The following is a 20,113-nucleotide window of genomic DNA, read 5'->3' as shown; positions in this document are numbered from 1 at the left end:
TTTTCCACCTCAAGCGGGCGGCCGTTTCAAGACCGTTTCACTTTCGAGACTCGAGCCGCCGGGGGAATAAGATTTGATTGTGGCGCTAGTCGTGGAACACAAGAAAAAGATGATGACCCGACCGACGCAGGCCTGCCACCTCCAACAGGCAGCAGTGGATTTGGCTGCTCCTGCCCCTGACCAATTTAGCACCTCAAATGTGGTTCCCGGGGCCAAGGGAACTCAAATTACAGGCAGCCTTCGGTTTCCCCGAATCAGATTTTCAATCAATCCTGCTCGCTAATTATAGGGAAGGACAGTTAGTGCCCGATTTGTTTTATGGCCCAGAGGTACGGCCTTATTCAGGGTGTCCTGGTCCACAGCCAACTAGAGCTCAACACAAACCGTCTAACCGCACAGTTAGCAGGGAGGCGCTGTGTGTGCGCCGAGAGACATGCATGTAGCCTGGCATGAAGAACTCCATTTTCTTTCGTGTTTGTAAAGCGGCGTGTTCCTGCGAGCTTTGAAACGGCCCCGTGTCTCGTAGCCCGCTGTGTGGGTGGGACGGTGTGGGCAACGTCCAAATAGGAGACTGATGGCCCTAATCCATACGAATTGCATTATTGGTGTGAAATGGCTGCCACACGATTTCCTGGCTCTCGGCTGGCTAGCGCTGCGCAAATGACTGCTGTGAATAAATTTGCGGCGACCTTTGATCCCGAGAAGGGGCTGATTTAAATACGCTAACCTACATTTCTCAGATGAAGCCTGTCTGCGGTGTTCCTGCCTGTTTCTGCATATTTTGTTTGGTTTTTTTATTTCCTCCTGTTGACCTGGAATGGTGGAATGAGAATATATATATATATATATATTCCCCCCGCCTCTGTCCGGGACAAAGGCCTTGAGAAATGGCAGTGTGGAGGCTTGCTGTTATGGCTGGCCTTGTAAAAGTGTTTGGGTTTCGTGGCTCTGTCGCTCATTGCACTAGCATGACTTATTTTATTTATTTAGTTTTTTTGCCGTTTCGCTGCGGGTCTTTTTGTCATGCCGAAAGAATCCTACTGCAACTCTCGTGTGACAGTGACTAGGACTTTTTTTTTTTTTTTTTTTTTAGAATCACCCGCCGCCTTCCTTCTAAAGCTCCTCTTGGAGTTACTTCCTTAAAACCCTTAGTGACCCTCTGTTTATGCGGGTCGGATTAGCAACGCTAGCACGAACGACTGCTCAGAAGGACGCTCGTCTAAACATAGCGTGACATTACTTTAAACTGTCAGCACCAGCAGGTTGGGTTGAAAAGACGGAAGAGACTGATGGACTGACTGGGCAGTGTTTCACGCTATTTCTGTTCTTTAAAGAAAGGTCTGCAAGGCTAACTTTTCCCTGGAGAGTTTAGGGAGACCGAACTGCACTTTGACAAGAGTACGGTCACACATACCCCAGTCAAGAGTGGAAAAAAATAGTGGCCATATATAGTATGAAAGCCTTTAAGGGTCTGATGTTATAAAATCTTTCCACTTGGTTCTTTTTTTTTTTGCCTTCCTTTCTGTCCAGCTTGGTTTGGAGTGAAGGACACTTGTGTACCATGTGCATTTTCCACAGTTGGGGGTTGAGATATGGTTACTGAAGACATTTAACCTGACCTGAACCCTGCTCCCTGAACTCCGCCTGACTCCATTCCTCTCCAGGACCGGCTGACCCCCTACCGAGCCAAATCGCAGGGCTCACTTGAGTGACGTCAACCATCTGGGGGTCTTCGGAGATGGCGTTGAACCTGAAACGCTCGCTCCTCGGTGGAAAGCAGGGGTGTCAGGGCTGTGCTGGAATGTTCTGTGAACCTCGGTGGAATGGAAGCTGTAATGCGCTCATCCCCTGCCAAAGCCTAATTTTGGCTGCCTCTGGGCCAAGACTCCTTTTCTGTTATACCAGTCAGGACCGACGCCCCCTCTCCCACCACACCCCTACAGCCCCCCCCCTTCTCTCTTCTGGAGTGTGTGATCGCTTTCCCCTGCTGAAATGTTATCCAGAGGGGCAACAATTCCTCTACACCCTGGCAGCCTGAAAGTGGATCCAGCGGTTTGATGCTTTCCAGACCTGAGAATCTTCAGACAAGCAAGACTCTGGCTGAAGAGGGCCTTCACGCTGCTGCCCCGCGGCGGCTCAGGCTACAGCCGCTCCTCGGCGGCGCGAGGAACAAGGAAGTGCCGGGTTTATAGGGTTTTTGTCTGGAGCTACATGACTGTAGAACCCGACTGCTGCTGGAACCTTTGCAGAGCCTCCAGGCTCTTTTAAAAAGTAATAGCGGTGCAAGCGTTAAAATGACAGCGGTGGAGTCATGCATTCATGAAACTAGGGTACAAGCCTCGTGCATCGTTTATTATGTGCGAAGATTAGAGCTTGCCTTGCACTGCAATGCTTGCAGTATTAGTAACTGGGTGATTATAAATATAAACCATTAATCAAGCTACTAATGTGAAATCTGCAGAAAATGTGGAGCGGCGCATACCTCCACAGCACGCTAGCAGTGCTACAGGACCTCAGTCAATTAATAGAAAATCAAATATAATTAGTAGAAATCATTTATTTTTTTAAATATTGGAATTAATCTATTTGGTGACTTTCAGAGCTTTTTAAATGACGTCGGCTGAGTATGGAGGGTCTGTAATTGGGTTTATTTTTGGCCTCAACTGACTAAAATGCTCAAGCACTCATTAACCACAAAAAGACACCAAGACACAGCTTAAGATCCAGGGTGTGGACAGAGTGCAAGGCCAGTGTGCGTACAAAGAAAAACTTGCTTCTAACCACTAATAGTCTGCTTGAATCCACAAAGGAGAGAAGTGCAGCCAGGAAACATTTTTCAACCGTTTGTGCTGGCCTGGTGTGATCATGATTGATTTAGATCATCGTGGAACATCTTGGTTCATCATTAAGATCCAATTAGATGAAAACTGCCTTTATTAATGGCGAAGATCAAGGCTAGATTTTCCAAGTTAAAATTCCATTGTGACTGTATAATTCATGTGACAAACTAAAACTGCAGTCTTTTATCGGAACTCACAAACACATTTATGTCATTCATTAGACACCCATATCCAGAGCGACTTACAACTAGTATTTACAGGGACGGCCCCCCTGGAGACACTCAGGGTTAAGTATCTTGCTCAGGGACACAATGCAAGTTTGTGGGGTCTGAACCAGAATCTGGGTTTACCCACTCGGCTACTACCACCCAACACCTAATTACAATACACTGATGTGCTATCGGCAATTGAAAAATTGGATTTGGAATGAAAATGTCATTTCTAGAGCTTCATCCTGGAGCTCCCCCACTTGGCTCGGTGTTGGGTGGTTCTTTGGCTGTCGCCCTGGCTCTTTCTGTGCAAGCGCTTTTGGTTTGTGTGCGGTGGTCTTTCTGTGCGCTCCTACGCATCGGTTTCTGGTTTGGAATGGCCCCCGGCAGTAGTGGGAGGTCTTCTCTCGCGTGACGCGAACAGATCTTCTGCAGTTCTCCTGCTCTCCGGCCTGCAGAGACCTCATTAAAAATACATGCGGCTGAACACGCAGGCTGCTCCCAAAAAGCACTCTGTGTTGGATCCCTCTCCGCGTAATCCTGAGGTAATCCCGTCCGAAGCCGTGAGCTCGGTTTCTTGCGCCCCGGTGAGTAAGTAGTGCGGCGTTGCCGGGGTTTGCCGCTAACACAGCAAAGATCGGGTGTCCAGCGGGGTGGGGGTTGAGCACAACGGCCACAACGGAGGCGACTCCTCCCTCCCGGGCCGACGGCGGGTGGCGAATGACCGACTTCCCGCTGCTCCGCGACCAGATTAAACCTCCCTGTGGGCCGCCGGTGTGGAGTCCTCAGGGGCCCCCGCTGGAACCCACGTGCGTGACTGCAGTCCATGCGCCAGCGCTGCGGTCCCGGGGGTTTTTAGACGCCGGGGCTATACATTTTCGGGGTTTTTTTAGCAGAGCACGAGGGAGAGAACGCCGCTGCCGAATGCAGATTCCTCAGCTCGCCCGTGTTCCTGTCAAACGCGGAGGCCCTTACAGCTCAATCTGTTATTTGCAGCGCGGCTCCGGTAATATCCTTGACGATAAGAGCCTTTGCGCAGCGCCCCCCCACCCAGAAATCCCCCGGCTGCCGACGGCACCAGCTGCTCCTCCGTCAATTAAAGGCCCTCTCTTAACCCGATTCATCGGGGAGCGTGTTGCCCCTGCCGAACACAATAACAACAAACGGCCGGGTCCTTCTGCCGGGCCCCCCATCCCCCTCGGTACCCTCAAACCAGCCCCCTTTCAGGGCTCAGGCCACCACGCCCCCTTCACTACAGACCAGCCAGGCTGCTTTTTCCCCAAAGCTGGACACTCATGCACTTTTATTTTAAAGCGTAAAGTATATTTTCTTCTTCTCATCATTAATGGTAATAATTAACAGTGCAGCGGGCGCGCAGGGAGCCCAGGACTTCTAGTTTAAATGGGTTACAACCGATGCTGGTGTGGGTAGGTATGAGCGTCCGGAGCCGTTTGACTTGGCCAACCGCGTGATAAAAGCTGCCGTGCGTTGGTACGTTGCAGTGATTTGCTGCTGATTTACTGGTTCGGTTATAATAAAGCGCGGCTCGTTGCAGCACCTACACGTCGTCTGACTGGCTGCACTGGAGGCGGGCTTCTTTTCTTCTATTCTTCCCTTTTTACGGGAAAGTAGCAGGAACAAAAGCTGGGACTCGGTAAAGGCCATCTGCGGATTTGTTTTCTAATTCATGGCTTCCTTGTAGGTGACCTGTTTCTCAGTGGCATGGCAACCTCCGTGAGCCCCGCCGGTTTCTCCACGGATAAGTGCATCTGAAGTGACTAACAGCTTTTGACCTTTTGATGGCATTAGCATAATATACTCTTTATAAGGCAACCTGAGCCGCTGAATACCTGCTGTGAATACAATGAAATTGTAGCTGCTATCTGAAGATATGGGAAGGATGGTTGAAGGCAACCCCCCACCTTCATTCCTTCCTTCCCTTCCTTCATTGTCTTCCTTTTTAGCCCTTTATCCCTCCAGGAATAGCTCTCTTTGTATACTCAAACTATGCCTGATTAGATTTTGTGTGGTGGAGAAGGGAGATTGCTCTAAATGCTGCACTTTCATGTGTGTAGAGTCAATAAACAGCGCTAATTAGATTATCAAATTGGCTCCCTCGCACTGCTTGGAGCTGGCAGCAACATTCGTAAAAATCCGATGGCAGCAGGAAGGCTGTGCTTTATTACCTCAGTGGCTTTGCTTCTAATGACTGCACTTAAACGTCCTCAACCATGAATAATAATCATGGAGATCCGTAGTGATCCACACCATCAAAGTTAAATAACCAGAGGTGCTTCTTGTCTGCTTTTGGATGCTTCTGAACGTGCTGGGGAGAACACCTTGGCAGTGGACCCTGATGCTGGAAAAATGTCTGTGCTCTATCTGAATTGGAACTCTGTTCATTTAATGGATTTTTGCTTAAATAATCATGTCCCTTGTCCCCTTCTTCTCTGCAGATGGAGTCTCCGGTCTCCACGCCCGCCCCTCCACCGCTCCACCTTCTAGCTCCGGTGGGCAACAGTGAAATCTCGTCCCCTGTGAGCAGATCATGGTAAGGACCCGCTCTGTGGCGGTCAACACTGCTGACGTGGCCCTGGCAACTGAGCCCGAGTGTCTGGGACCCTGTGAACCTGGCACCAGCGTCAACCTGGAGGGCATCGTGTGGCAAGAGACTGAAGATGGTAAGCATGGTTTACATTTACCAGACGCCCTTATCCAGAGCGCCTTGCAATCAGTAGTTACAGGGACAGTCCTCCCTGGAGAAACTCAGGGTTACGTGTCTTGCTCAGGGACACAATGGCAGTAAGTGGGATTTGAACCTGGGTCTTCTGGTTCGTAGGGGAATGTGTTACCCACTAGGCTACTACCACCCTATAATTCGCCCGTCATATTTATGATCTCTTTTTCTAGTGTGATAAAGGTGTGACAAATACCTCAGTACAAATAATGGGCTTTTTTTAGCGTTCAGATGATTGTATAAATAGTCTTTATCATCCATGTTTAGTCAATCGTGCTCTTAACCAGTTGTCAACGTTTTGGAAAATTTCCCCATGTAACATAAGGACTGTGGAAACCAATAGAAAAACAAGTATAATGTGAAGCTTTTGTTTGTGTAGCAGATCATAAATACCAACCAGATGTTATTACCACAGTGGGATGTCTCAGCTTTGTGGTCTTATTTTTCACTCTCACTTGGAACCATTTATCTGGTCCTTGTTTTCCTTCAGCCTTATTCCTGTGTCTGTAGTCTGGGTTGATGGACGTTTTACAGTTGAAGTACGTCTCATCTCGCCTCCCTGTCGCGTAAAACCCAGCGTTTTAATAGGGGACTGATTGGTGGGTGAGTTATAAGGTGTGGTCTTGAGTCTTCTGTCTTCCCCTTTGTCCGCGAAGGACCTGAATTTTGCCGCTGGTTCATTTTGGCGGGGCCGGAGCAGAACGGGCCGCGGAATCCGGGAGAATCGCTGCCTGCGCCGACGCGGTTTCCCTGCAGGGGCGTTAATTCGTTTGAACTCTGACGGACTCGCGCACCAGACTGACTAATGATGCGGCGCATGGGCGGATGCACAAACAGAATAGTTCAGTCCCTTTCCGCCTGGTGTTTTTGGGACGTGAACAACACGAAAGCGTTAAAGAGTAGCTGCCCCAGGTATGAATAAATTAAAAGCGGGACCCAAGTACCGCCAGTCATTTTCTTTTCTTTTTAAACGCTTCGTTCTTAACACGCCAGGCTCAGGTCAGGAGGAGACATTCCAGTACCCACGATGCACTAACCCAATGGCGTGGAGATGTGTGACTCATTCTATTTTCTCTTTTCCCCATCTCTCCTCCTCTTTTCTTTTTTGTACACTCTCTCCCTCTCTCTCTCTCCCTCTCCTCGCTCGCCCCGTCTCCTGGCCGTGTGATTCAGTGCTTCATTTCTGGCACCGCTGTGCCGCTCATGCAGTGTTAGTACTGCAGCTGGCCCAGAGCTCCCATCACACTGCAGCACTCCATCTGACAAATGCAGGAAATAAGCAGAGTGCGGAGCCGAAGCTGTCTCAGGAGAGCGAGGCGGAGATGAGCAATAGCGCCCGGGCGCGGGATCTCCAGTAGTCAGAGGTCCTGGAAGACGAGAGCAGAATCAAGTGGAAATAAAGTGTGTTGCCAGCGTGGAACATTTTGTTTGGCAGGCTTCCGTCTGACGCCCACTCAGATGATTGCTCCACCGCCATCCATTTCCCGTCTTACTACGCCGGTCCCACCTGTGAAATTTATAAGATGCAAGAAATTCCTGAAGTAGTTTTTTTGTTGTTTAGTATGAGGGGTGACCATTCGCCCCCATCAGGAGGACAACCTTTCACAGAAGAATTTGACTACCAAATGCCGACCTTTTTCGGCGCTCAGTATTTATAGACCGACTTGCGGATCAATGAGCGACTCGGTGCTGAGCTGTCAGAGCCGAGACGGGATGGGGGCAGAGGCGCCGCCGACCCACCAGCCCCGACCCCCTTCAGTCAGCATCCGCCAGCCGCCGACGCGGGGGAGAGGGGAACAGGATAAGGAGGGGAGAAGAGTGGCATTTGAAGCCATTTCCGTATTCCGACTGGTGACCCGCGAGTCGTTTCGGAGGAGAGCCGCCCCTCGCCGGCCCCCGCATGCTGACACTTTCAAATGTCAACTCTAAATCTTGCGAAGCTTTATCGCTCCCGGAGAGTTGCCTGTAAATCCCCGTCACCACTGCGGGTTTTGTTCCCGTTCGCCCGAACGGACAGAGACCCCCTCATTTACATCAAGGGGCAAAAAGCATCTTTCCTTGGAAACTCGATGCCTTTTGCTCGGCTTGTAATAATTGTTTTATTGAACTTAATACCAGCCGGCAAGATGGAAAATGTCCTTGTGGTGCCAAACACTTGGAGGGAGATGGAGAAACGTCTCAGGGGAAGGATGCCTTTCAGCACGAAGAGAGAAACACATCTGGAGCGGAGCCACAACGTTTTAAAACAATTAGCAATTGTTCCTCCAGTTAAGAGGGAGTCCTCCAGTTTAAAAAAAAAAAAAAAAAAACCCTTCTGCTCGGAGCTGCAGCACCTCGCTTTTCTGAACCGCCTGTCATAAACCCCACGGAGACGCGAGAAGCAAGAACAGCCTCCTCCGTGTTTGTTATTGTCTCCATTCGCAGAGAATGTAAAGAAGACCGACACTTGACATGTGGATGTCTGCTCGGGCAAGCCAGCCTGAGAGGGGAAAAAACACACACACAAAGGGCCTGATGGGGCTGTGCTGTTTGCCCGGGAAGGTTTTGTTATTCTCCCCTCTCTCGCTGTCAGTCATTGTGAGCGCGCTCAGCCAGCAGGGCCCTGTCTGTCCGCCTGCGGCTGGGCCTCGGCTCACTCAGTCCAGCCCTGCGTCTGTGGCCTGGCTGCTCTCTCTCTCTCTCTCTCTCTCTCTCTCTCTCTCTCTCTCTCTCTCTCTCTCGCTGCATTCCCATCTAGGCCTCTCCGTCTGTCCTGCTCTATCTCACTCGCCTTTGGTCTGCAGTCAGCCAGTGCTGTGGCTGGTGGCCAGATTAACGCAGAACGTTTTGGAATGGAAATATTTTTTTTTGTCTAACAAATATGTACAATGATTTCTTTAATGTACAAAAGTAAGTGTGGAAAAAAAAAAGTGAATAAGATAGGAAGAGTGTGTAATGGGCTGAAGGTGTTGAAATGTGAACGAGGCTGCAGCCGTAGGGGGAAAAAATCCCAACGAAGCAGGATGGGATTAGATTTTGCGCTGCCGAAGGACTCCAGCCTGGGAGCAGAATTAGCTGTTAACTCTGTCAGCCTCTCAAGTCTGCTTTTCTGACTTTGCTGATTTACAAATGGCACCTGGCAACCACCCAGGCCCCAGGGGAGCGGGCGAGGAGAGAGGGGAGAGGAAAAAAGCTGGCGCAGGAGGGAGGCTCGGTTCTCACCCCGGCATTCAGGCCTCGGCCATTCAGCTGTGCCAAATCGCTAGTGTGCTTATTACAAAAGAGGAGCCTTTCTGCCCCTCTCTCCCAGGGGACACTCCTGCCCTGGTCATGTGACCCAGATAATCAGAAGAGGCAGCCATGTCAGAAGATCAGATCTTCATGAACATCACATTTTAACAATGACTTTTTTTTTTTTTTTTTTTTTTTTCCCCCATTGCTGATTGGTTCAGATTTATTTCCAGAAATAGATTTTATGACTCAATGCTCAATTAATTCTGGGATTTCATTAGTGTGTTTTTTTTTCCTGCACAGTTACATTTCTTTTCATGCTGGCAAAAATCCTTTCTGACCATTCGCAGGTTTAAGAGCTTCATAATTCAGTCACCTCATCATCATCCTCCTCCAGAAATGAGAGTAATCCCCCTAGAACGAAAAATGACACAATGACTTTTAAAAGCCCTTTAAGAAAGCCCGTTCCCGGGCTGGAATTGGGCACTGGTGGGTGACGGCGGTGGGCTTTTGTCCTCCTTTGGCGTAGTTGGATTTTCTGGTCTGTTTGACCCCCAGTAGATGGATAAGAAAAGAAAAATAATAAGACTAGTTAAATGAGAATGGGCTGGAGCGCGGGGGGTCAGTGCCTGGAGTCCTCTTGCCCACAGACTTGACCCTCTGCAGGGTGGATTATTGGGGGTGCAGCATGACCGCCTATTAATGAAACTCTTCATGGGGAAGATGAAACTGGTGACCCGGAGAGAGGGGGGCTGGCAGGCAGGTCCCCTCTGAGAGCTTGTCAGCTCATTGTTGCCATTAGAGAGCTCTTTGATGGGGGTGGGAGAGGTGGGAATCGGGCTTTGTTGCTCGGAGGGGCAGTGGGAGGGAACAGGATAGGAAATGACAAGGCCGCAGTACTTGAGAGAACCGAGGGGGCAGCTGCTTTGCCCTCCTGTCTGATGAATGTTTGTAGTCTGAGGGAGTCTGAAAATGGAGTGAGAAAAAAAGCGAAAGGCCACTCGTCATCCTCCCAAACTAGATTTGCCTTGCTGGTTGGCCCATGTTCATAAACACACACACACCCATACACACCAGCAGCCGTAAGAACACCTTTCGCGTAACAATAGTCTGTGCGAGAGTCTTGTCTCAGTTTGGGCTTGTCTGCTGCACCAATTTGCTGCTTTTGGCAGCAAGTCAGTGGAGAGGTATGCAAAACAGCCACGGAGAGTCCCACACCGCAAGCATGAATAACAGCCTGGGCCAGCACAATGAGCCTTTCTCAGCCCGGTTTGACCGAGGAAGCCCGCTAGAGCCGCGCAGCTTAATCATTTACACCGTTTGGAGTTTCGTGAAAAGCGTGCTGGTGGCCAATAAACATATTTTGACTCTGGTCACTCCCATGCCTGCTCTACTGTCAAGCTATGCAGTCACGCTGCCAGGCCTTTCACATTAAAGTGATGCCGAAATGGACCCACGCTCCCCCAGCGCAAGTGGAGAGAAGAATGTCAGCTGGGGGAGAGCTGGGGCTTTACTCTCTCCAGAGGACACAGTCACAGCTTTGTAAGTGATTGCCGGGGTTACAGAAGAGCAACCATGAGTCCGGGGGAACAGATGGAAGTGAATTGCAGTGGTCCTCATTGTCTGAAGTCACCAGCCCCCCCACATTGGCCCTGTAATCATGTCAGTTCCCCCTCCTTAATCTGTCTGAGACTAAACATTAGGCTTGGTGAAAAAAATCCAGTCCGACTGTAGGGTTCTCGTTGTGTGTGATGTTTTGTGGTGTTTACACTCGAGGTGATTTATTGGAGGATGGAGTGACGACTGTAAAGTCAAGAGTGGGGCTGGAGTTTACAGAGCTCTTCAGCTGTCTGTGTGTGTGTGTGTGTGTGTGTGTGTGTGTGTGTGTGTGTTTCTGTTGAAATCTACTATGCTTATCTAACCTGGGAACCGGGCCCTGTGCCAGAGTTGAATTGGTGGAACAGCAGTTCCCACTGATGGCAGATAGTCTGCACTCGGCAGAAGTAAGAGAAGGGAGAGGTTGGCAGGAGCGGCGAGTGGGTGGCAGGGCTGTCTGCATGCTAATAAAACCAAATTAGTTTGCAAGCTGCAGAGTGTTTTTTTTTTTTTTTGTTTTTGTTTTTGTTTTTTTAAAAGCTCCAAATGGAGTGACTGGCGTTGCCTCTGCGAGCGTACCAGGCGTTCCGAGGTCACCATCGGGCCAGTGGATTTAGTTGATGTTAAGCTCTCTGTTCCATCCACCAAAGCACTCAAAAAGTGGGAAAATGGCTCTACGGATTTCAAACACACCTGTTCTTTAAGCTGTACGGGTTCTGGGGCTTCAAGCACGTGCTTTTTATAGCGTGTGTGCGCTTTTGTTGTGAGACCCTGCGAGCGTTTTTCACAAGCGCCCCAATCTTTTTCTCTTCTCTTTTCTATAAAGCCTCTGACTCCTGAGGTCATTACTTCCTTTATGGTACTCCGGTGTTAAAGGTTTTAAATGGTGCGCCATATGAAATAACATTACAAGTTCAAGCAACTGACATTGTGTTGGCAGGAGTGTTAGTTTGTCTTGCACCTTGCCCAGCCAGTGGACTCGGGTTCAGTTTCAGTGGTTAAACTCCACCGCTCCAGCAAACGACTGATGTAATGCTAATTGTTTTCAGATGGCGCCTTTTTTCCCCCCTCTCCACCGCACCTCAGTCACATGCACTACCTCATACACGAGCAAATGATCAGCGTTTCCTTCTCTCAGGCATGATTTAAGTGCTGTGTGTTCGATTTAACCTCTCCTGTCATTGGAATGGAATGGCTTCCTTTCTAATGGCTTTTCGCTGTTGCTGCGACGTTGTCAAGGAAACAGTGTTAAAGGCATACCAGCAGCGTGGGCTTATTCCTTTGCTCCGAAGATTCCATTGTGTGTTTCCCAGATGTGTGTATGTGTGTGTGTTTGATGTGCAAATCTGTAGCACTTGTTTGATAAGCCATATTCTTCTGGTGAGTCAGTCCATCGGTATTGCCTGGAAGCGCTCGGCATCAGACTGAGCTGGCATTTCTAATGAGTGCAGCCGAAACAAGCGGCGCTCCATTAAGCTCCGACAATTCCGAGGGAAATGGTGCTGACCCCATCGGAGCAGTGTTGGGCTGGTGGACTGAGACAGCGAGGTGGTCAGTGCTGTGTCAGATTGGACTGAAAAAAGCCCCTGCATTCTCTGTGGGTGAGGCAGGATTTTCCAGGAATCTGTTTCTCCTGGGGTGATGGCGGCTGCCATCTAGTGTTCGGGGGCGGTACTGTACTGTGGTCGATGGAAGGTGGGAAATCTGTTCATTTTTACACTGATCTCTGCCCTTTTCTCACTTCCACGCTGGAACAGTATCTTTCTGTACTCTTAAAAAATCGAGGTGCGAAACAGGGACTTGCTGAAAAGACCAGCTGAAGTGTGCAGATCCTCTGTACTCTTATATGCCTCAAACAGCCTGACACACAAACACAACCTTTTTTTTTTTTTTTTTTTTTAAATAAACCCAGAGAGCTGCTGCATACTGCAGCAATGTCAGCCTGAGGACACAAGCCAACCAATCCCCCCTCCTCTCCTCCTCTCCTCTCTCCCTCCTGCCTTCTCAGCTGCATACAAATGGACGTTTGTGTTCTCTGCTCTGCCCAGAGCCCGGAATGGAGAACCGCTATGTGCTAATAGGACATCTTCTGGAGAGATAGAGAATGTGTGTTAGTCACTGAATCAGACAGAGCAGTGTCTCCACTGGAATACCAAAGAGTGCTGTTTTCAGATGCCTCTAGCTTTGCTGCACTGGGTTTTTGCTGCACTGATGTTCTCTTATTATTATTTAAATTAGATTTTTTCATTCGATTTTTTTCAAAATAGATAAATGGTTTTGGTGAAGCTTGTTTTTATACTGTTTAACGTCTTCTGTTTCTGTTCCAGGCATGCTTGTGGTCAATGTCACCTGGAGAAACAAGACCTACGTTGGCACCTTACTGGACTGCACCCGGCACGACTGGGCCCCGCCGAGGTAAGAAAGTATACAGAGCACTGACATTTCATGCAGGAGTGGAGCCTAGAATGCTCTCTTGACATCTAGGTTGCCAATTTTACACCAACCCAATTTTGCTTTTCCAGTCTTTTTTTTTGTGAGTGTTTGTGCGAACGTCTGAACCGTGGCAGCAATTACAAACGAAATATTGGAGGGTAACGTCTAAAAAATGCTTCCCTGTTGACACAGAGGTTTTGAAATGCAACATCAGAGTGGAATTGATTTTTTTTCTTTTTCTTTTCTTCCTTCTCTGCCATCGATCCTGTCAGAGGCATCAAAGCAGAGACTGTCAGACTCTTTTATGGAGCATGTGCTGAGACTCAGTTTCCGCCCCGCTCTGGGTCTTAGTGTCTGCTTCTTTAGCGATTGCTCGAACCAGCATAGTGTGAAGTAAACCTTGCTTTCACCATGTGCCAATTCTCTATTGTACTCTGAGTGTTCAGCAATGAAAACATACTGCACACAATCAGTGGTGTGGGGGGAGGGGGGCAGGGCTTTTACTGAGCTGTAGATCTTTTCATCAGATCTCAGGGCAGGCTCTCTGAATGGAGTGATTCAGTTAAATGCTGCTCTCACCTGGATGATGTATGATGCCCAATACTGGCCAGGACAGGCCCTTTTCTGAGAAGACAAGCATGGAGCCCTAATAGTTGCACATGCCTGCCCGTCAGCTTGTGGCACCATGTTTTTAAAGAGTTCTTTTATTTGGAGGGTACTCTCTTTTATAATCAGAGGGTCCAGGGAAGGCTTGTGTTGCCATGGCGCTCTTTATCGGAAGGATGCAGGAGGCTGCCATCAAACCCGACAAACATACAGCTGCTCTCCCCAGAGAGGGCTGTGCAGAGCGAGTCTGGCAGCATGTTAATGGCTGTGACACATCCTCCCCTCATTTCAGAGTTGCCTGGAGGACTATTGACTGCCATTTGCCAGAAAAATAACCCGTGGAACTAAGTGATTCTTATATTGGCTGCATCACTGGGCATCTGTGGTAACAGTGGCTCCATGACTAGGCTACATACATTATATAACCCAATGAAAATGAAATATAGTTCCAATTGAATACCAAAAATCCAGTTTGTGTGTCCGATTTGTGTTGACAAAATGATCGATGTAGTGTTCAAGATCCGTGTTCATCAGTATTCTCTGGAAACATAGAAAATATTTTTTGACAGTTGCCATTTTAGTTTGTTTGTCAGTCCTCCTTAGCAACACCTTCTTAAATAGTATGTTGCACAATTGTCTGCACAAATTCCTCAAGTATAGAGCACTGCTTTTACTCCTGAGCTTTATTTCCCTGTACCTGACCTCGGTGAGAGCCCTACCCTTTGATTGAGTGCTCTAGCGGTTCTCCCTTGGTGCCTGTGCCCTGTCTGTAAGAGGATGTTATCTCCAGATATCTGATGAGCAGCCAGGTCACCCTGGCCTAATCCTGCAGCTCTGTGCTGCTGTGCCATCCGTCAGAACATGCTGGCTGTCAAGATCAGGGATAACGAGGGGATAAAAACGCACAGCACGTCCATGCCTCTCCCGAGGCTGTTCGAAAATCTCCTCTGGAATCAGAATGGAGTGGGATGATTCATAGGAGAGGCAGTCTCTCGCCTGAGTGCCTCTCAGAAACCCTGTTAATGCAGTGCATGCTGGTAATTGTGTTGGAGCTTTGTTTATTATGATTGCTTCACAAGTCCCCATTATGTATGGAATTTTTTTAACGCAGGATGTTCCTCTTCATTCTGCAGATTTTGTGAGTCTCCTACCAGCGATCTAGAGATGAGGAATGGCCGAGGGCGAGGAAAGAGAATGAGACCTAACAGCAACACTCCCGTGAATGAGAACAGTAACTCCTCTGACAACAAGGGTAGCAACAGCAGCAAGACGCGTGCTGCGTCCAACAGCAAGGGGCGCCGCGGCAGCCAGAATTCCTCAGAACGCCGCACTCCACCAAACAGTAACACGGAAGACATCAAGGCAAGCCCTTCATCTGCCAACAAGCGCAAGAACAAACCTACCTCAGACATGGAGCCCAACTCTAGCTCTGAGGACACCAAGGGCAGCAAGCGCATGCGAACCAACTCCAACAGTGGCATGCCCCATGCAATAATGCCCATACCCACCATCAAGGCCGAGCCCCTCCCCCCCACCCTGGATCGCAACTGTCCGTCACCAGTACTCATTGATTGCCCACACCCCAACTGCAACAAAAAGTATAAGCATATCAATGGATTAAAGTATCATCAAGCTCGGGCTCACAATGATGATGACATTAAGTTGGACATGGATGGCGACAGTGAGTATGGGGAAGATTCCACTTTGCACCCTGAGCCAGGGAGCTGCAATGGAGCCTCAATCTCTCAGAAGGGCTCTTTGTCTCCAGCGCGCTCAGTCACCCCTAAAGGTAGAGGCTTTGATGTACAGAGCCCGTCCCCATCCTCAGGAAAGTTTGGCTCAAAGCAGTCAAACAAAAAGAAATCCTGTGAGACAGACCATGAGGCTGTGGGAGGAGTACCAATGGATGGTGAGGATGGCCCATGCCTCACCGATGAAGCCAGCAATGATGGCATGGATGATAAGAAAGGCATAGATAAGGACAAGTCCAAGAAGTCCAGCGCTAGCTGCAAGGCAGATAAGCTTGCCCAGAAAGGCATGAAATCTGCTAGGTCCATTGCTCCTTCTATACCCCCTCAGCAATTGTATTCTCTGCAGGCAGCTGGTTTTGCTGGGGCAAATCCCGGTTCCTCCCCTGGAATGACCACAGTAGTGCAGTCCATCCCCAAGAGCCCCCAACTAAAAGCAATCCAACCCAAGCCACTAGTCATGGGAGATCCTTCACCTGTCAACCCTTCTTTGGCTGTGTCTAAGGACAAGAAGAAAAAAGACAAGAAAAAGAAGGAGAGTGGTAAGGAAGGGGACAGTCCCAAAGCCCCAGGAAAAGGAGGAAAACCTGAAGAAGGCAAGAGCCCCTATTCAGAGTCCTCAGATCCGGGAAATAAGAGCGATGGCCTCCTCAATGGCTCTTCTGATGCCCACCAGAGTCGTTTGGCCAGCATTAAAGCTGAGGCTGACAAGATCTACAGTTTTTCAGACAACGCTCCGAGCCCCTCTATTGGAGTGGCTAGTCGAATAGATAGTGGTGGCATGGCCCAACCTCTCCCTCCACTTCATGTGGTCATGCAAAATGGGGCAGACAATTCTTCAGTAAAGACAAACAGCCCAGCTTACTCTGATATCTCAGATGCAGGGGAAGATGGGGAGGGTAAGTTGGAGAATGTGAAGACCAAGTCTGAAGATCAAGGTACAAGGGAAGGTGCCAAGAAGGCCTTGTTTCCTTCTCAGACATCCAACAAGGAGTCTCCATACTACGGCAACTACGAAACCTTATATTCCCCCAACTATGCCAATCCAAATCCCAGCCCTGGGGTCTCTAGCACTGGTCCTCCACTCCAAGACGGTGCTCCAGTGAAGGTAAAGAAAGAAGATGAACCTGAGCAAGCAGAGGAGAAAGGAAAATCTGACCAGCCTGAGGACCGCAAGTCCGAGATGGGCAGTTCTGGCCAGCAGCAACAGCAGCAACCCTCAGTCATACAGCAGCGCTCGAACATGTTCATGCAGCCCCTGTACTATAATCAGTATGCCTATGTTCCCCCTTACGGTTACTCTGCAGACCAAGCCTACCATAACCACTTGATGAACACCAATCCAGCCTATAGGCAACAGTGTGAGGATCGGCAGCGGCAGGCGGCCGAGCAGCACCGTGCTGCAGAGAAGAAATCGGAGGCAGCTCAGAAGGACAGAGAGGCATCTATAAAGAACGAGGAATGGAAGCAAAAGGCCTCGGTTCCTCCAACTTTGTCCAAGGCACCTAGTCTCTCTGACCTTGGCAAAACACCACCACAGAACAAGCCCAAAGACACCTCTGAGACACCGAAATCAGTCATTATACCCAAGAGTGAAGATGTCAAGGCTCAGGCCCAGCAGGCTGAGGGACTTAAGATGAAGCTGAGTGAGGGAAGCCACCATGGGAAGGATGATCAGAAGACAGGTCTCGAACCCAGTAGGCTCTCTGCAATGGAGCAGGCCATGTGGTACAGACAGGTATGCAACTTGGTTCATTTTTCAGTCCTTCTAGATGATGTGTTTTTGTGGGTTTTAATTGTATCTGCTTTATCTAACATTTCCTCCTATTTTTTGATACCGCTGCATTTTAGGAAGCTGATTCTCGGTGGCCCTACGTCTATCCCAAGTATCCAGAGACCCACAAGCAACAAGAGGAAGAGCGCTGGAAGGAGGAGAGAGACCGAGAGCGTGATCGGGACAGGGATCGGGAAAGAGAAAGAGATCGAGAGCGGGATCGGGAGAGAGACAGAAAAGGTAAAGAGGACAGGCAACGGCCCAAAGAGACTGGTCCTAAAGAGGATTCTAAAGACTGCACTGAACCTCGAACGTCATCCACATCAGATGAACACAGGGGTGTGAGCAAAGACCCTCGAGTGGCTCCCCACATGCAGTTCTCGTCACCCCTGGCACAACATCAGTCCTATATGCCCTACATGCACGGCTACCCTTACGGGCAAGGATATGATCCCAGCCACCCTGGTTATCGTGGGATGCCATCTGTCATGATGCAGAACTACCCAGGTATCATCTTCAATACAGAGTCTTGTTGTAGATCCACAATATTTTGCATGATTTTTCCAACTCATCAGTTAAGTTCTGTTAAGATATCCTTGGCTAAAGTGTTTGTTTTCCCCAGGCTACTTGTCAGCGGGCTACTCCTTCTCCCCCTATGGTAGCAAGATCGGTGCCCCAGAAGAGGTGGAAAAGGCCAGAGCCAGTCCAACAGTCACTGGCAAGTCAGTCCCGGAGTCGAAGGCCTTGGATATTTTGCATCAGCATGCTAGCCAGTACAAAAGCAAGTCCCCAACAGTCAGTGAAAAGGGACCTCATGAGAGAGAGAGGGGCACAAGCGACCGGGAGAGGGACATTGACCGGCCACGTTCCTCACCCTCACAACGCATCATGCCTTCCCATCACCACCTGAGCTACCCTTTGCAGTATGACCTCACCTATGGCACAGGTCAGTGTGTGTTCCCCGCTTTCCTCCTCCTTAAAATTGAGCTATTGCATGCTATAGCATGTGGTAGTTTTATTGACTGAAGCACCAGTTCTAACCACCACCTTGTCCTCCAGGTCTCTCCTCTTCAAACTCTGCACCCTCCCTCTACCCCCCAGCACGGAGGTGAGAATGGTAAGGATTTTTAAACCGTTTGAAGGTAGAGGCATATGAGCTTGTAGCTTGTGTTATGATTCGGGTTGTGCATTTACAAGCTATGCCCATGGAGCAGTCAGCAGTAGACACTGCCCTCTTGTGGTGATCACAATTGGGCACATTCCTGCTGTGTAGCATTTATTTACTTCAGATCTGTTTATCAAGACCAATAGTCCTCAGTGCTAAATTGTCTGTCTTTGCTGTGTTTAAAGCTTAATTTTCTGATTTTCTCTTGTTCCTAGGCAGAGGTAATTTGGTTGACCTCAAGCTTTCCTGTGGCCATGTGACTGGATCACATGAGGAATTGTGTGGAGCTCGTTTAGACATCAGTTAAATGGTGTTCTTGTATTTTTTGTTTTTGTTTTTTTTTCTGCCTGGATGTCCTGGCGTCTTTGATCCCTGCACAGCAGTGGCAGGGTGGGAGGGTGAGAAATGAGCCCACTGCTCCCATCCCCCAGTGGTCGGCTTCTCGCTCCATCGCTGCAGTGCTGACTGGATGTTCAGCAGCGCTTGTGCGCCCTATAAAGCACTGATGCATTGAAACGGTGCTAGTTCAGCATATTAAACTGGGAGAGAGGGACTGGGATCGGACAGATATGCGCAGGATCGTGAATGCAAAATCACTACATCGGAACGGCTCTACCTGCGGACCTGGACCTCAAGTGTGCAGCTTGGCAGGAGTTACTTCGTTGCCCACCTCACCTTTTGGACTCTATGCAAGCTCAAGCTGCTCGTGGCACTGTACTGACAACCACCAATCTGCTTCTCTGGTGTGCAGTGCCAGGGGAGGAAAATAAATTCATTGCCTGCTTTTATTGCTAAGAGAAGAAGTCGAGTGCATAGCAGATTTTTTTTTTCCTCTCCTCTTTAGCTTTCAAGTTCCTTTCCCACTCACTGGAAACGATAGTCAGTCACAACTGTGATTTTATTTTTTTTTTTTTTTACCCCCCAGCTGCACACTATGCTGCCTTTTTAAACAGCAGCAAAACATTTTTTTTTCCTTCTTCGTAACTTAGGCCAGGTAAGCTACAACTGAAGGAGCTCGGGACGCTGACCTTGGGGTGATTTGGTCAGGTGAGCATGCAGCACTGTGGAAATTCAACTTATTGAAGGTGGCAGAATTGGGGCCTCAGCTCCTGCCATTCTCAGCACGAGGATTACAACCTTCACCATGTGGAGGTTTCTGCCAGTTCTCGTGCTCGTGGAGACGTATCCATCATTTTTAATGGGAATCATTCAATTTTGTGACATTAGTAAGGACAGAAGAGTACAGACTGAACTGTGTGTGTCTGGCTCTGGCCTGCCCAGCTGTTCACTAAACTCATGATGGGACTCCCAGGGGGCATTTTGGAGTGTTTTGGCACGCTAGCTGGCAGAGACTCAAGATGGCAGCGAGAGGCAAGCCCTCATGAGAGAGACAGCCCCACTGGACATTTATAGATAATGCCCTGCTACTCTACCCCAGATCCGACCAATCAGAGGAATTTATTATCCACTAGGCCGAGGTCCGGGATTTGAAATGCGTCCTGTGCTATTATTTAATGGTGTGTGATCTGTGCTGCTCTGGAGCTCCTCTTGTTCCTCTCTCTCTCTGTCGGTTTTGTGTACATCTGCATGGTGTAATATAGCACTCGAAAGCATTACCCTACACAGTGTCCTGGGGCAAAGCAGGCCTTGCACGTTTCCTCTGCTCACTGTTGCGGTCTCTTCTCACCACCACCTCCCATGTGCACTCAGCTTTGTGCTTTTTGTATATATTGTACAGAGGAATTATTTTAAAAATGTTGTTGGATGCTATCAGATTTCCTACTTTTTTTTTTTT

The 20,113-nt window shown here is 49.0% G+C and overlaps 1 protein-coding gene across 1 annotated transcript in view; it reads left to right on the top strand.

The window, feature by feature from the left end:
• Positions 1-19,195, top strand: part of znf609a (zinc finger protein 609a) — a 72,462-nt gene extending 53,267 nt beyond the window's left edge. Inside the window, 8 exon segments of the mRNA XM_028958312.1 lie at positions 5,506-5,578; positions 5,581-5,730; positions 12,920-13,007; positions 14,765-17,117; positions 17,231-17,660; positions 17,776-18,099; positions 18,213-18,261; positions 18,534-19,195. Coding sequence (XP_028814145.1) covers positions 5,506-5,578; positions 5,581-5,730; positions 12,920-13,007; positions 14,765-17,117; positions 17,231-17,660; positions 17,776-18,099; positions 18,213-18,261; positions 18,534-18,543 — 3,477 coding nt within the window. The 3' untranslated portion in view covers positions 18,544-19,195.
• Positions 19,196-20,113: the final 918 nt, after the last annotated feature.

Source organism: Denticeps clupeoides, chromosome 17, assembly GCF_900700375.1.
Source record: "Denticeps clupeoides chromosome 17, fDenClu1.1, whole genome shotgun sequence".
Lineage (NCBI taxonomy): Eukaryota > Metazoa > Chordata > Actinopteri > Clupeiformes > Denticipitidae > Denticeps > Denticeps clupeoides.
Note: the sequence above shows the minus strand (reverse complement) of the source record. Positions and strands in the feature narration are given on the sequence as shown.